General features: G+C 40.9%; 1 protein-coding gene across 3 annotated transcripts in view; it reads right to left on the reverse strand.

The window, feature by feature from the left end:
* WDR7 (WD repeat domain 7) overlaps positions 1-15,127 on the reverse strand; it is a 333,095-nt gene that overhangs the window by 268,407 nt on the left and 49,561 nt on the right. For all 3 annotated transcript variants that reach the window (XM_089497268.1, XM_089497272.1, XM_089497267.1), the window contains exons 8-13: positions 13,222-13,367; positions 12,129-12,243; positions 11,304-11,445; positions 8,650-8,898; positions 6,812-7,032; positions 2,937-3,132 (exon numbers count right to left, since the gene is read on the reverse strand). In XM_089497268.1, the coding sequence (XP_089353394.1) occupies positions 2,937-3,132; positions 6,812-7,032; positions 8,650-8,898; positions 11,304-11,445; positions 12,129-12,243; positions 13,222-13,367 (1,069 nt within the window). The remainder of the gene's footprint in view (positions 1-2,936; positions 3,133-6,811; positions 7,033-8,649; positions 8,899-11,303; positions 11,446-12,128; positions 12,244-13,221; positions 13,368-15,127) is intronic.

Below are 15,127 nucleotides of genomic sequence, written 5' to 3' on the forward strand. Positions count from 1 at the left end.
CAGTATCATGGGCTGGGAGCGAGGTTTCGGTGAGAGCGAGGAGGTTAAAGGATTTAGAGAGATAAAGGTCATGAATTGCTGTTGCTTTAGGGGCAGCAGAGCGACAGTTCCAGAGGGAACAGAGGAATGGAAGCAGGGAGACAGGGAGAGGCCGAATGGGGATCAGGTTAGGAGAAATGTGGGGAGCCATGGGAAGGATAGGATTCACTGCCCAGTGATTAACGGGAGAAAGTGAGACAACGGCAGAGACGGGAAAGAAAAAGAAAGAGGTGTAGCTGGCTCTCTGAGGTGTTAAACCAGTTTGAGGCTATTGCCGGCTCAGGCCTTCTGAGGAAGAGTCCAATGTGAGCAGGAGGTGGGTCTGAGGGAGCAGAAAGTCTTACTTGCCCTTACTTCCTGTGGAAAAGTCCAATGGAAGCAGAGAAGGTCTGGAGAGAGCACGGGGTCTTTGTTGCTCTTGCTTCCTCTTGAGAATCCTGAGGCCAGGAGGAAAGGTCTGGAGAGAGCACAGGGTCTTTATTGCTCTTGCTTCCTCCTGAGAATCCTGAGGCCAGGAGGGAAGGACTTAAAGGAGCACAGGGTCTTTGTTGCTCTTGCTTCCTCTTGGGAATCCTGAGGCCAGGAGGGAAGGTCTGGAGAGAGCACAGGGTCTGTGTTGCTCTTGCTTCCTCTTGGGAATCCTGAGGCCAGAAGGGAAGGTCTTAAGGAGCACAGGGTCTTTGTTGCTCTTGCTTCCTCTTGGGAATCCTGAGGCCAGGAGGGAAGGTCTGGAGAGAGCACAGGGTCTTTGTTGCTCTTACTTCCTCTTGGGAATCCTGAGGCCAGGAGGGAAGGTCTTAAAGGAGCGCAGGGTCTTTGTTGCTCTTGCTTCCTCTTGGGAATCCTGAGGCCAGAAGGGAAGGTCTTAAGGAGCACAGGGTCTTTGTTGCTCTTGCTTCCTCTTGGGAATCCTGAGGCCAGGAGGGAAGGTCTGGAGAGAGCACAGGGTCTTTGTTGCTCTTACTTCCTCTTGGGAATCCTGAGGCCAGGAGGGAAGGTCTTAAAGGAGCGCAGGGTCTTTGTTGCTCTTGCTTCCTCTTGGGAATCCTGAGGCCAGAAGGGAAGGTCTTAAGGAGCACAGGGTCTTTGTTGCTCTTGCTTCCTCTTGGGAATCCTGAGGCCAGGAGGGAAGGTCTGGAGAGAGCACAGGGTCTTTGTTGCTCTTACTTCCTCTTGGGAATCCTGAGGCCAGGAGGGAAGGTCTTAAAGGAGCGCAGGGTCTTTGTTGCTCTTGCTTCCTCTTGGGAATCCTGAGGCCAGAAGGGAAGGTCTTAAGGAGCACAGGGTCTTTGTTGCTCTTGCTTCCTCTTGGGAATCCTGAGGCCAGAAGGAAAGGTCTTAAGGAGCACAGGGTCTTTGTTGCTCTTGCTTCCTCTTGGGAATCCTGAGGCCAGGAGGGAAGGTCTGGAGAGAGCACAGGGTCTTTGTTGCTCTTGCTTCCTCTTGGGAATCCTGAGGCCAGGAGGAAAGGTCTGGAGAGAGCACAGGGTCTTTGTTGCTCTTGCTTCCTCTTGGGAATCCTGAGGCAGGAAGGGAGGTCTTAAAGGAGCACAGGGTCTTTGTTGCTCTTGCTTCCTCTTGGGAATCCTGAGGCCAGGAGGGAAGGTCTGGAGAGAGCGCAGGGTCTTTGTTGCTCTTGCTTCCTCTTGGGAATCCTGAGGCCAGGAGGGAAGGACTTAAAGGAGCACAGGGTCTTTGTTGCTCTTGCTTCCTCTTGGGAATCCTGAGGCCAGGAGGGAAGGACTTAAAGGAGCACAGGGTCTTTGTTGCTCTTGCTTCCTCTTGAGAATCCTGAAGCCAGGAGGGAAGATTATCTTTGAAAATCTTCCGAATCTGATTATTTTACACACACACACAAACAAGTATACCGGAAATGAACATCTGTGTAAGGGTGCATGACACTGGCATAAGTTTGTACTGTAGAAATGAACACTGACAGAAGGAACATAAGAATTCTCTCATCTATAACACCGAGTGGCATATCCCTAGTTATTCAAAAAGCTACACCAATACCCCAGGGTGCAATGGGTCAGAAAACCTACTGCACTGATGACCATCCATTCACATAACTATGCATTTTAGCAGTTTTTAAAAAAATCTAACTCTGTTTCCTGCTTCTTGATCTTAAACAGTTACTAAATACTACAGAGATATCTTATATTTTCTTCTGAAGTACAATTAGCCCTCTATATCCATAGGCTTTTTATCCAAAGATTCAACCATCCATGGCTTGAAAATATTCTAAAAATATATAAATTCCAAAAGGAAACTTTGATTTTGCCATTTTATATAAGGGACACTATTGTGCTATCCCACTGCATTTTTAAAAAATAAAAGTTTATTGATGGTAAAAAGGAACAAATATTACATATATGACAAACAGAAACAAACATCATCATTACACAACAAAAATAAAGTGACTCCCTGGAGCTCTTTCTGATCTTCAGCAACTCTAGGGTTCTTCCCCCAGTCTCTTAACAAATCATGAAACTTAAGTTTAAAGACACAGAAAACAAATTAGCCTCAAAATTGGCACTAAAGTGAAAATTAACACTATCCCACTGTATTTAATGGGACTTGAGCATGTTGGTATCCACAGTGGTTCCTGAAACTGAAACCCAGTGGATACCAAGGGACCACTGTAAAATCAGTAATGAAATTAAAGGAAAAGCATTAACATTTTAATTATTCCCCTTCTATCACACACTGAAATTCCAAATAAACCCAACAGCATAGTTAGATTGCACAGATATTTCTCAAAGAAGATTTCTTCAACAGAATAACACTAAAGTGATAGTCCCTTCATAAATGTTAAGATGAGGGAGTATTCAATCATCCTCCGCTTTATCAGACATTATCTGGACGTATTAAGACATTTCTTACATAGCTGAGCTTACCAGTATCCATTTGCCATACATATACAGAACCATCTGAGCAGCCAACAACTAGGTAGTCATCTGATGGTCTCCATTTTATGACTTGAATAGGAAAGAGGTGCCGGGAAGCTAACATTATGCACTTTTTTTCTCGCAAACTCAAAAGTCCTACTGAGTGATCACTGGCAACAGAGCAAACACAGTGCTGAACTCTTGACTGAAAAAGGAAAAAAAGTATCGGTATATTATTTTAATTGTAAATATATCAGATCTTTGCAATGAACTTACAGGTTATCTAAAACAAAAGGCTGGAAACCTTGGGGAACCCTCAAATATTTCAGCAGGTGGGAAATAAAATATTCTAATTACTATAGTCAAAACAATATAAACACAAAAATTTCGGTTTAACAGTTGTAGATTACATCAAGCTTTAGTTTTCCTGTGCACTAGCTTATGCTGTTAAAGTGCAAACAGCTGAAAAACCACCTTATGCTTGGCTATGGCCCACTTCCTAGGAAGCCTTCCTCCCGACCACCATCTTGAGGGGGAGAGAAGCAGGCCAGCAACAACAGGCCTCCGCCTGCTAAGAAGACAAGCCCTCCTCCCGACCACCATCTTGAGGGGGAGAGAAGCAGGCCAGCAACAACAGGCCTCCGCCTGCTAAGAAGACAAGCCCTCCTCCCGACCACCATCTTGAGGGGGAGAGAAGCAGGCCAGCAACAACAGGCCTCCGCCTGCTAAGAAGACAAGCCCTCCTCCCGACCACCATCTTGAGGGGGAGAGAAGCAGGCCAGTAACAACAGGCCTCTGCCTGCTAAGAAGACAAGCCCTCCTCCCGACCACCATCTTGCTTGTCTTTACTGCATGTTGTTCGATTTTTATTAGTTTTTGTGAGGTTGTTTTTATGATGTGTTAATTTTTGTGAACCACTTTGATCAACTCGGAAAAGCGGTAGAAAAATAAAACATATTATTATTATTATTATTATTATTAAAATGGGACACTGGTCTCAACCAAATCAAACTACTGGATCTTTTTCCTTAGGATGGACTTTTCCAGCTCTCCTTGAAGATGCCAGGGACTTCATGCATCCAAAGCATGCATTCTACCTTGAGTTTCCACTGTGCATTTGGGAAGCTCATATTCACTCATTTTAGAAATACAGTGAGCCCTCTACATTGGCTGGGGTTGGGGGCACAGGATCCCCATTGAAGTGGAAAAACACAAATAAAAAACCACTATTTCTTTATCTGAGAGAACACCTCTATAGGAATCCCTAGGTCCTCCAGCACATTCTGTAGTCAACATCTACTAGATGTTGACCATAAAATTGCACTGGAGGGCCTGCAAATGCCTAGAAAAGTGTTCTCTCTAGGAATCTCTAGAACCTCCAGCACACTTTCAGGTGGACATTTACCAGAGAGTTGTGCTGGATGACCTAGAGGTTACTAGAGAGAACATATTAATCAAATCCATGAATAATCAAATCCATCAAAGTCAAAGCCACAAATATGGAGGGCTGACTGTATATAATCACTTAATACAAGAAATGTACATATGCAGAAGCAGAATGGAGCTCAGTAGTGCTAAAGAATGGGACTTTATGCAAAATCCTATGGTTAGGCAGTACAATACATGCTCTCAATTGGCAAAGTAGAGAGCGGACATACAATATTGCAATCAACTATGCTTCTATGCTTATATATTTTGAAAAGGGTTTTATTCATGTATGGAAGTATGGTGGTACTTAAGTAATTCCTGATCTGTTCTACACAGGGATGGAAGGAAGGGTCACTATATAGTGCTCTTAAGAACTTCCAGCATATGAATCTTTCAAACATATGCTTCTTCCTTCAACAACTAAAGGAAGATTTTTATCAAAATATTTGGGAAGTATACACAGATTAGCACATGTACATGCCCAAACTCTACGTGTGTGTAGCCCCACACATGCAATTCCATATCCTCCTACTGCCCAACAGCTGTCAATCCCCATGAGGGCCTCTGTTGCTATGGTTTACTGGTGAGTAAGGAAAGGGGTCTCTTCCAGCTCCACAATTCTGTGAAAAGCAACTGCTAGCGGAATTACCGGAGATCCCCTACATTAATGATAGCATTAATCCTTTCATATGCAATGGTGTGGAATGCTGTTTTTGCTGCTTGAATGTTGATTTTTCTTTGGAATGCTTCTACTATGCTGAAATTTAGGGTTGGATGTTTAAATGGAAATGTACAGTTGTCATCATGCACTTTACAGAGATTTTTAATATGCACTATTTATGAATGGGGTTTCCCAAGACTGCCTCATTACAAGAAGGAGGGAGGTCAAAAAAGGGAGACCTCCTGATACTTTGGATTATATCTCTACTTTCTTAAAAATAAGAGCATTAATTTGTGCAAGACTAAATTTGACTTCAAGCTCAAAATATTTAACCATCTTGCATGGCTCATCTGTGTACAATCAAACATGTTTTGGGATAAGGATTTTGATCCCCCACTAAACTTGTTAAGAAATTATAGATTATTAGAAATAAATCACAATCAGTATCTGAGTCCAACTTGGATATTGGATGGATATTGATGTTCCAGATCCAAAGTCTGTACAGAATAGATGACAACTATGGTCAAAACAAAAAATGTGCTATGGGTTGGAAAGGCAGGTTGGCTTGTTGAGCTGGATCAACACCATGATAATCAAAGACTGCAATGGAGATGGACTCAGTACTGAAACTAATTGCTGCCGTGGGATTTTTTGAGAAGAAATCAGTATTAACGACTGTCTGTTGTAGAGCTGACACTGGATTTTTTTCAGAAGATCTTGCCATAGCAGCAGACTTCTCTGGAGATCTCACTGTGAGAGTGCATATTTAAAGAAAGGATGCTTGTTCCTTATAGGCAGCAAGTGTCCAGAGAAACAGTTTATTGTAAGTGAAGCAGGTACAGGCACAAGTAATCCAGGAAGATGAAGAGGGTGCAGGGGCAGAGTCTCAGCCAATCCAGGAGTTCTTGTACAAAGTTTAGATAATCAAAGCCAGGTAGGGATAAGATAAGGAATTGTTAAACATAACTAATCCAGAGATCAAGAATCCCAAGAAACACACAAACATGGACAGCACTGCCAATCAAAGAGACTGAGAGAAATAAGGAGACCCAGAAGCTATTGGGATATTTCTAGGTGGCAGCCTTAGGAGGCCAGGAGCTTGGTGAGTCAGTGGTTCCTTTTTAACAGATGTTTACTTCTTTGAAGGTTCTCCTCTTTGCCAGACTTGAAAGGAAGGGAGGGAGCTCTTCAGTCCTGCTGAAGAAAGCCTATCAGCTGCTTCATCCGCCAAGTGCTCGGATTTAGGGATGAAACTGTCATCTAGAGCCAGAAACTCCTGACAATTCAGCTTCTCTGTCCAGATTCCTCAGGTTCCAGAGGGTGTTTTGATACAAGAACAGATGTATTTAAGAAGAAAGCATATCCTAGTCTTGCAGTCAAAAATAATAAAAAGGTAATGTAAAAATTGAAGGGATGCACAAAGACAGAATGCTCAGAAGAATGACAAACACTGAGGTTCCTAATCTTGCTTGCTGCTACTACAGCAGACAAAAATGAATTGAGGGAACTGGTGAGAGCAGTGCTTACAGATATGCAGTAGGTAGGTGGGACTCCTACCAACACTCTTTACTCAGTACTAGAAAATTCAAATTAGCTCTGCACAGACACAGAACTAACCCATACGTGAGGAGCACAGAGACCATAAGGAACCACTACCAGATAAACTGTTGTGGCTTTGTTAATATTAACCACTTAATTAAGCCCTCCTTTAAGTCCAATTGTCAAGACTTACAGCAAGACACAACTATGTCCTGATTAGTGAGAACATGATACAGAAGGCCACTGATCAACTTACGCTGCAGTTTTCTGGAGGGACCAACAGTTGTGTAATTTCTCCACCATGCACGCAGAAAATGTGCTTCATTTCTCCAGAAAAGATGTCCCAGATGATAACTGAAAAATCTACACCACCTGAGACTAAGCATCTTTGGTCATAACGAGAGGAAACCTGATGAGGATACAGCAAACAGGTGACTTTGTTCCGATGACCCCGCAAAGTTCTATGAGGTGGCCAACCTAAGAAATTATGGTGGAAGGGGATATAAAGACAGCAGACACAATGAGTATGATAATGTCAGTATTAGGGGGAAAAACAAAAAATAGTGAATGTCTGCACATTTGTGTACGGATATTTACATACATTTAAAATAGCCTGAGTTCTACCACATGCCGCAGGCACCATTTTGGCGCATCACCATTTACATGGCACGCATGACAATGACATGCCTCATGCCCCGCGTTCAAACACCGCAGCACAAAGAACGTCACAGCGCCACTCCAGGGCACTTGTGGCGCCTCGGCAGCAGCAGAGAAAGGAGCCGTGTTTCACATCTTCTTTTTCAGGGTGCATTGTTGCTGAGCCGTTTGGTTGTACAGCCCCATAGGCCAATTATTTATCCTGCTCTAACTGAATTAGTTGAAATTGTAAAATGATTGCATGTAGCCATTATTTGAAAGAGCTAGTATTATTTAAAATGATTTACTTTCACAGATTTTCCTAAAAGTGCCTATTTAGACCATTTCTGAATGACACTAGAAAGCAAAAGAGGACTTTTGAAAAACTGAAAATACATTTGTCAGAGGGTGGACGATGGGGAAGAGGTGGGTTGGGGTCCCGTTACTGAAGATGACAGGCCGAAGGACCCAGGAGAAGCCAAGGAGGAAAGGGCTCAAGTGGCTACAGCTGGCGCCAGAGTGGAGGCCGGGGACGCGGGGACGCCAGGGGGTAGAAAAGGACTGGAAGAAGGCGCCCAAGGGGAGAGATGGGTGGAGGCGTGGACAAGCAAGGCGGAGGGTGAGACTGGGTACGAGGGAGAAGTGGAGGCCAAGGTGCGGGACGTATGGTCAGCTGAAGTGAACCAGCGCTACCTACGCGGATGCAGGGAGGCGACCTACCGCTGCGAAGACTGAGGCCGCCTGCTCAAAAGCTGCTTTGCAGAGCGAGTCAACCCACTGGCTCTGGAAGAGCCCAACAAATCTTTCCAGGCCCGGCCCGTGTTGCACCCAGGGCCCCGTCTCTTGTCGGATATCAGGGGTCGGTGTTGGCCCGTGTCTAGGGGTAAGAGGGTCCCGGTAGCCTGGAGCGAAGTACCCCGGAAGGAAGAGCTGTCTGACGGAGAGGACTAACTGCGGGAGGGTGGAAGGTTGTACCAGTTTGGAGGGAGGTATCCGAGTTAAGTTGAAGTTGTATTGCACGAGTTGTTCCCCGTTTAATTAAAGAGCACTGAGCATCAAGTGGACTCCTAGTTTTCTGTGCTATGGACCCCCAGACAGCGGCCGCTGCTGGGGCCACACCCAAGGGCCCAGTGACAACATTATGGTCAGTATAGGACTTTCACTGAATTTAGCAATACAGAAAACACTAATAGAGGACTCTTCACATATATTCTTTAGCTAAAAAATATTTTCTGTATTGCTAAATTCAGAATGAATTTAGAATGAATAATACAGAATGAAAGAATGGCTACATACAATCATTTTAGAATTTCAACAAATTCAGTTAGACACTCTTAAGTGAAAACAAACAAATACATTCTAAAATGTTTTTCAAAAATCAGTTGAACAAGAACATACCTACCCTTTCAGATTCAATCATAACCTCTCCTATGCAATTTAAAACAACAATTCACACACCTCTTCTGCGCATGTGCTCATCTTGCAAGAGCTGGACTATAGCAGTTTGAGTTGCTGGTACAATGACAATGCTTCCATCTTCACGGCCACAAACTAGTCGTCCATGTGATGGAATATACACACTTGCTGTCACTTTAAGTGGCTCATCACTACTTGGCATAAAGCTCAGCTGATCTATAATCCCAGCAGGGCGAGGAACAAGTTTGCTGAATGCTTCTTGTAGAGAAGTAGATGTCGTTACTTTTAATCCTTATTTTTAAAACAAAAATGAAAAAAGTAAAACAGTCAGGTAAAAAGCACAGGGGGAGTACAACTTTCCAGTAAATCCAGTCTTACACATATAGCATTGTTGTAAATGGTCTCTGCTCTGTTGCTTATACAGTTAGGATGGATCACTTCTAGATAGCTAATCAGAGAAACTTTCCACTTTAAACTTTACAAACAGCTATTTCAACCCTCTTTTTTTACAACAAGCTACCAATACATGAATGCAGATAGGCTAGTAAAAGTATCTGTGGACTAGCAGCTCCTGTTAACTAATTTTTAAGATTCTATAATGTCGCTAAAACTGACATCATGATAGTTATGTCATCACAGACTCCTTTTATACAGTTGACCTTGCCTATCCACAGATTCTTTATTCATGCATCCCACCATGCATTCGACCATCCATACATCCCACAATTTAAAAAATATATGTAAATTCCAAAAAGCAAACCTTGATTTTGCCATTTTATATAAAGGGACACCATTTTACTATGCCATAGTATTTAATAGGACTTGAACATCCATGGATTCTGGTATCCACTAAGGGTTCTGGAACCTGAACTCAGCCCACTGTACTAGATTATATTTGGAATGCTTATATTGTAGCAGGGGTGGACAACCATGGCCCCCCAGACATTTTTTTACATACAACTCTCATCTACCAGTCAACATAGCCAATGGTGAAGACTAATATTCCCAACAGTCCAAAAACACTAAAGAGCTACAGCTGCCTACCTTCAGTTTAAATATACAGAGGAGTAACATACGAACAGAAACCAAAACTTGATTATAAAACTGATTTTTAAATCAGGAATTCAACCATGAAAATTGCAATCGTCTGGAAGTAACGTCTCCTTTGGTTTCATCCCATCACACACTCCTCATATATAACTACCGTATATACTCGACTATAAGTCGATCTCATGTATAAGTCAAGGACAGGTTTTGGGGCCAATATTATGGATTTTGCCATGACCCATGGATAAGTCGAGGGTAAAACCTGGAGGCTGCTTCAGTGTGTGTATGTATGCCCACGGCAAGAGACTTTTTAATTGAGGCTTTTTGTTTCAGCTTTCGTTTCACCCTTCACTCCCCAAACGGTGGCAGCACCAGCAGGAGAGGGACTTTGTTTAAAAGCAATTAATCACCCAGGACTTTCTGCTTGGCTCAAAAGAGAAAGAAACTGCTGTCCTGACTGTATGAGGAAATACAAAAGAGCTGCTTTCACATTACTATATTGACCCGTAAGTAAGTCAACCTGGGATTTAGGGGTCAATTTTTGGGTATAAATTTCTCGACTTCTAAACACATATATATGGTAAGTAAGGAACAAAGGTTTCTAATGTCACTAAATAAATTCATCATCTCATTTATGTCAGAATAATCCATATTACTTTTGTGTTGTTTTATGACAACTTGTTTTGCACATTCTTCTGCATGTAATTTTCATATCTCTATTCCTTCTGGCCCTTCTGTGATTTCAATACCCCACTCACAGAGTTCATCTAAAGGTAAAAGTCTGTGTTCTGATAGCTGGATTGGACAAAAATGTTTCATTATTATACTTTTTATCAAATCAAGCTGCAGTACACAAAACCTAATGACAAATGCACCGTGTTGTCTTTGATTTTCCACGAGATGTGGTATTGTTTCTGATGCAATAGACGAACATGACTATATGACCCTGTTTATTTTGTATATGCTTGCTTCTCTGAAAGAAAAGCACAACATACTGTACATGGTTCTTGGCGTTCTTAAAGATCAACAAATGAAGTTGTTTTGCCTCTGCTTCAAACTGGGAGGTTTTTTACAAAGTTAAAATCCTATTTAGATTTTTAAAAAGATAAAGCTGAATTAATAGTTCCTCATCCAAACTTATGTTAGTTTGCAGTTGTTGTTTTTTTAAAAAATAGTTTTAGCCAATTCTAGCCCATTTTAAAGTTCATATAGATGTTAATAGAGTTCAGACTGGTTTCTTCTTGGTTTTGATTCACTATGGCACACAGCATTTCCTTGGCTTCAGAATGAGTTATTTATCCTTTATTCCCACGTTATCTATTTCCCCTCCACCGTTGAGGGCACATATTGTATTCAAGGGTAGGCTATCTAAAGCATCTGAGGAAGCAGGTGATTGTTCATGACAATTTCCCCAATTTTATTGTGTCCCAGGATCTTTTGTAGTCCTACTTGTTTTGCGAGTTTAGTAGTAAGGAAGATGTGACTGGAGATGGAAAAATATCTGGTTACAGACACAAATATGCATGGTAGTAATACACATCAAACTGCTGATTAGATATGCAGGGCTTTGATTATAGAAGGAACTATCCTTAGAAGATAAAGGCTTATTCTAAACCATGTTTTAAATAAGTAAATTGTGAAGTGGCTACCTTCTGTCACATTTTGTTGATCAAGGGTATCTGGTATACTCCAAATGCTGAGCCTTCCTGAGGAGTCTCCCTGGATTAGCAATTTATGGAAACACTCCCTGCGGCCATAGAAGAATCGAGTAACAGGAGGGCAGATTAATAACTGTAAAATAAGAGATGCAACTGAAAAGCCTGAGGGGCAAGTAGCAATAGATCACAACCTTCCCCAGCAGGGTCCCAGTACAGGTTGAGTCTCCTTTACACTTAAAATGAAAACTTTTTTCATGGATGGCTGAAATACTGTAGTCACATCTTTTCTTTCTAATGGTTCAATTTACACAAATTTTGTTTCATGCACTAAATTATTAAAAATATTGTAGAAAAATATCTTTGGGCTATGTGTATAAGATGTATATAAAACATAAATGAATTTTATATTTAGATTTGAGGCCCATTTTCAACATATCTCATTATGTGCATATATGTGAATATAGGTATTCCAAAATCCAAAACACTTTTTGCCACAAGCATTTTGTATTAAGTGAGCCTCAACCTGTATGACCAGATAGTAGTATAGCCTAGAACCCCGCTTAAATACATACTGCAAATTAGTAAAGGTAAAATACATGGTTAAATGCAGATATAATCTGACTAATTATGAACAAAACTTTTAAACTTAACAATATGTCATCTGTAAAATGTAAAGAGAAAAAAATCAAACCATACAATAGTAAAGTGCACACAATTAACAAGTTAAAATGGAATTAAAATAAAACTAGCAACAATGTCCAACTTCTAAAAAGGACACACTTCCTTCTTAACAATGTAGTAGTTACAATGCCTTACCCGTTTATCTTCTTTTTCCACTGCTCTCTCTACAACACAGTGGAGCTGAGGAGGATTTAGATTTTCAACAACTTTTCCAACATCACTGCGAAATGAATCGCTAGCTGGCAAACAACTGGAGGATAAAAAGCCACAAAAATAATATCTAACAGCTCATACAGGGACTGCATAAAAGCTCACATAAAGTTTACAAGTTCTAATAACTCTAAAATTACAGTCTCAGTATACATATGTTGGCAGAGAACCAAACAGCTAGCTGTGAGCAAAAAGTATTTAATTAATGTAAAATTTACTTAACTCTCTAACTCTTGTGCAGCTCTGGTTTAGGGAACCTATACAAAGGATATCAAAAATCTGGTGGAAGAAGTAAAACGGCTCTCATCTTTGGATTCAGAAAACTAAATATGCAATTCCATTTCTGCAGTGATATTTGAGCCTTCCTCCATTATTGCATGAACAAGTCGCCACAAAAATTAGAGGATTATCTGTTAATAAACCACTCTGACATTTCAGTAATTCTTTAGAAACTGGTTTGTTCAATTAGGCTTACATAAGTGGGTAAGAGGTGGAAATGACATGTGTACGTTCTGGGCTGCAGCAAGTCCCTATAGTTCATCCACCTAGACTTTGTATTTAAAAAGCTACTTCTTATGAGGAAATTAATATCAAGAGAAACCACAGGGGTTAATCACATATATATTACTGGGTAAAGAAGAGCTTTCCTTATAACATTTATAAATGCCATGCCATGGTTCTTTCAGCTTAATTAATATATTCAGATTTCACTGGGCACTATGAGAAGAATCCTGCCCCAGTCAAGATTTGCACATTCCCTTTCCACTCTCCTAATTCATATATGTAAGATCTAAATGAAAATATTCAAAGTATCCAGTTTCCTAAGCTGTCCAGATTCATGGAACCATGATTCACTCTAACAAACCAAGATCTATGATTTCATATCCTGCATTTTTACCATCAGTTATCTCCTTTTAAAAAAAAACAACAAAAATAATATCCCCCCATACCCCCCCAAAAATAAAAAAATAAAGGTTAAATGTTTTATCTTTGCTCTATCATAAATAATTCTGTATACCTGGCTGGTAATTTATAGATAAGACTTTGACCATCTTCTGTCCATATGATCACTTTATCTGCTGATACAAAATCACCTCCTGTCCAGGTCTGCCCATTCTCACTGGGAACTGAACATAACAGGGAATAATCTCCAGCATCAAAGACCTAAAGGAAAATTATTACAGAATAGAACCCAATTAGCATAAAGTTTTCCAGTATCTAAATAACTAACCATTCAAAATATACAATCTTTTCTGCACTTAGATATTCTAAATAAACTAAATCAAGACCCTCTAATATGGTCAGGAATGCTCTTGTCATGCAGTCACTTAAAGTATTATTTTATTAAATCATTTATTGGTATATCCATTTTAAAAAACTCAAAATAGTTTGCAATAGCTTTAGAATACTTAGCAAACTGTAAAAAAACACTAGAGGCTAAATACAACATTAGTCCTACTTAAAATAAATTCAACAAATAAATTGGTGAAACTATCACTAATTTAATAACTGACTTAGAAATTTCTAATCCATTTAAATAATAGGAATGTGAAGAGAAACTGGAAGATAGTTTGCTCCTACGAGGAAATAGGTTGTGACAACACAGCAGCTCTGCATACATTGTCTAGTGGTATACCACTCAGGAAAGCAGAAGAAACATCTACCACTCTGGTGGAAAGTGCTCAGATTCAAACAGATGGTTCTTTTTCTTAGCCAGTTTGTAGGCAAAGTGAATTGGTGAAGCCATCTTCTTCGAGGAGTGTTGTGACAGGTGACCTAGCTTTGAATCCAAGTAGCAAACAAATCTGGAATTCTTTCTCAAATTAAACATTCAATCAACATGAAAGGCAAGGACTCTATAAACACCAAGACCCTAGAGCTTGTCTGAAATCAGAGATCTTCAGGAATTCTGCAGGAATGCTGGCAAAACTGAGTCAAGTGAAAATGAAGGCATGACCTTTAGAAGAAATGGCATGTTGGGATGGAGGACAACCTTGTCTCAATAAAAATTCTGGTAAGGTTGATCAAATCAGTGCACACAGCTCTCCAGCTCTCCACTCCTAGGTGATGCAATAAAGAAAGCAGTTTTCCAGTTAAGTAACCTGAGATCTCAGGATGTCATCAGTTTGAAAAGCTTCCTGGATAACTGTGACAGTACACACAAAAATTCCATCAGTAATACCTTTATTGGCCAACCAAAATTTCCTGGACTTTGAAAATCTCCCTATTGCTGCATGGCCAGGAGGAAGAGCCTGCCTACAAAAGATATCCTTCCCAACATACCATCTTTACTAAGGATTGAAACAACATACAGGCATCTGACTAACATGCCCAATTGTTTTTTTTTTCCCCTCCAGTTTGGTTTGTAACATCTTGCCTGATGAAGAAGTCTGTGGAGCTTCAAAAGCTTGCAACAAGTATATTGTGCATTTTGGTTAACCAATAAATATATCACTGATGGATTTTTGTTTGGATTTGTTAAATGGCCAACACAGCTACCCCTGCATGTGACAGTACACATTATAAACTTCAGGCCAGAGTCAGACCAGACACTGGAAGATGGAGATTTCTGCACCTCTTCAAAAACCTCTTAACCAATAGGTCTTGGAAGCAGTAAGGGTGATTGGAAAGGTGGAAGTGAGAGAAAATGGCTGTGAGGTAGCACTTCAGCTATGACAGAGAGAGACCCAAATTCAAATGAGACAGGAAGGATTCAAGGATTAAATTCAAGCTCGGGATGGAGAGAGGTGTCCCGATGAAAGAAACAACAAAAACCTGTTCCACTCCATGATAAGTGTCATCCTTCGGCCTATGAGGGAGTGAACAGGCAGGCCCAGCTCCATCAGGGCTAGCCTGAAGAAAGAGAGCCCTCCCTCCATGATAAATGTCATCCTTCAGCCTGTGAGGGAGTGAACAGGCAGGCC

The sequence above is a fragment of the Sceloporus occidentalis genome, unplaced genomic scaffold, assembly GCF_023333645.1.
Source record: "Sceloporus occidentalis isolate IW3139 unplaced genomic scaffold, rSceOcc1.0.p SCAF_1, whole genome shotgun sequence".
Classification (NCBI taxonomy): Eukaryota; Metazoa; Chordata; class Lepidosauria; order Squamata; family Phrynosomatidae; genus Sceloporus; species Sceloporus occidentalis.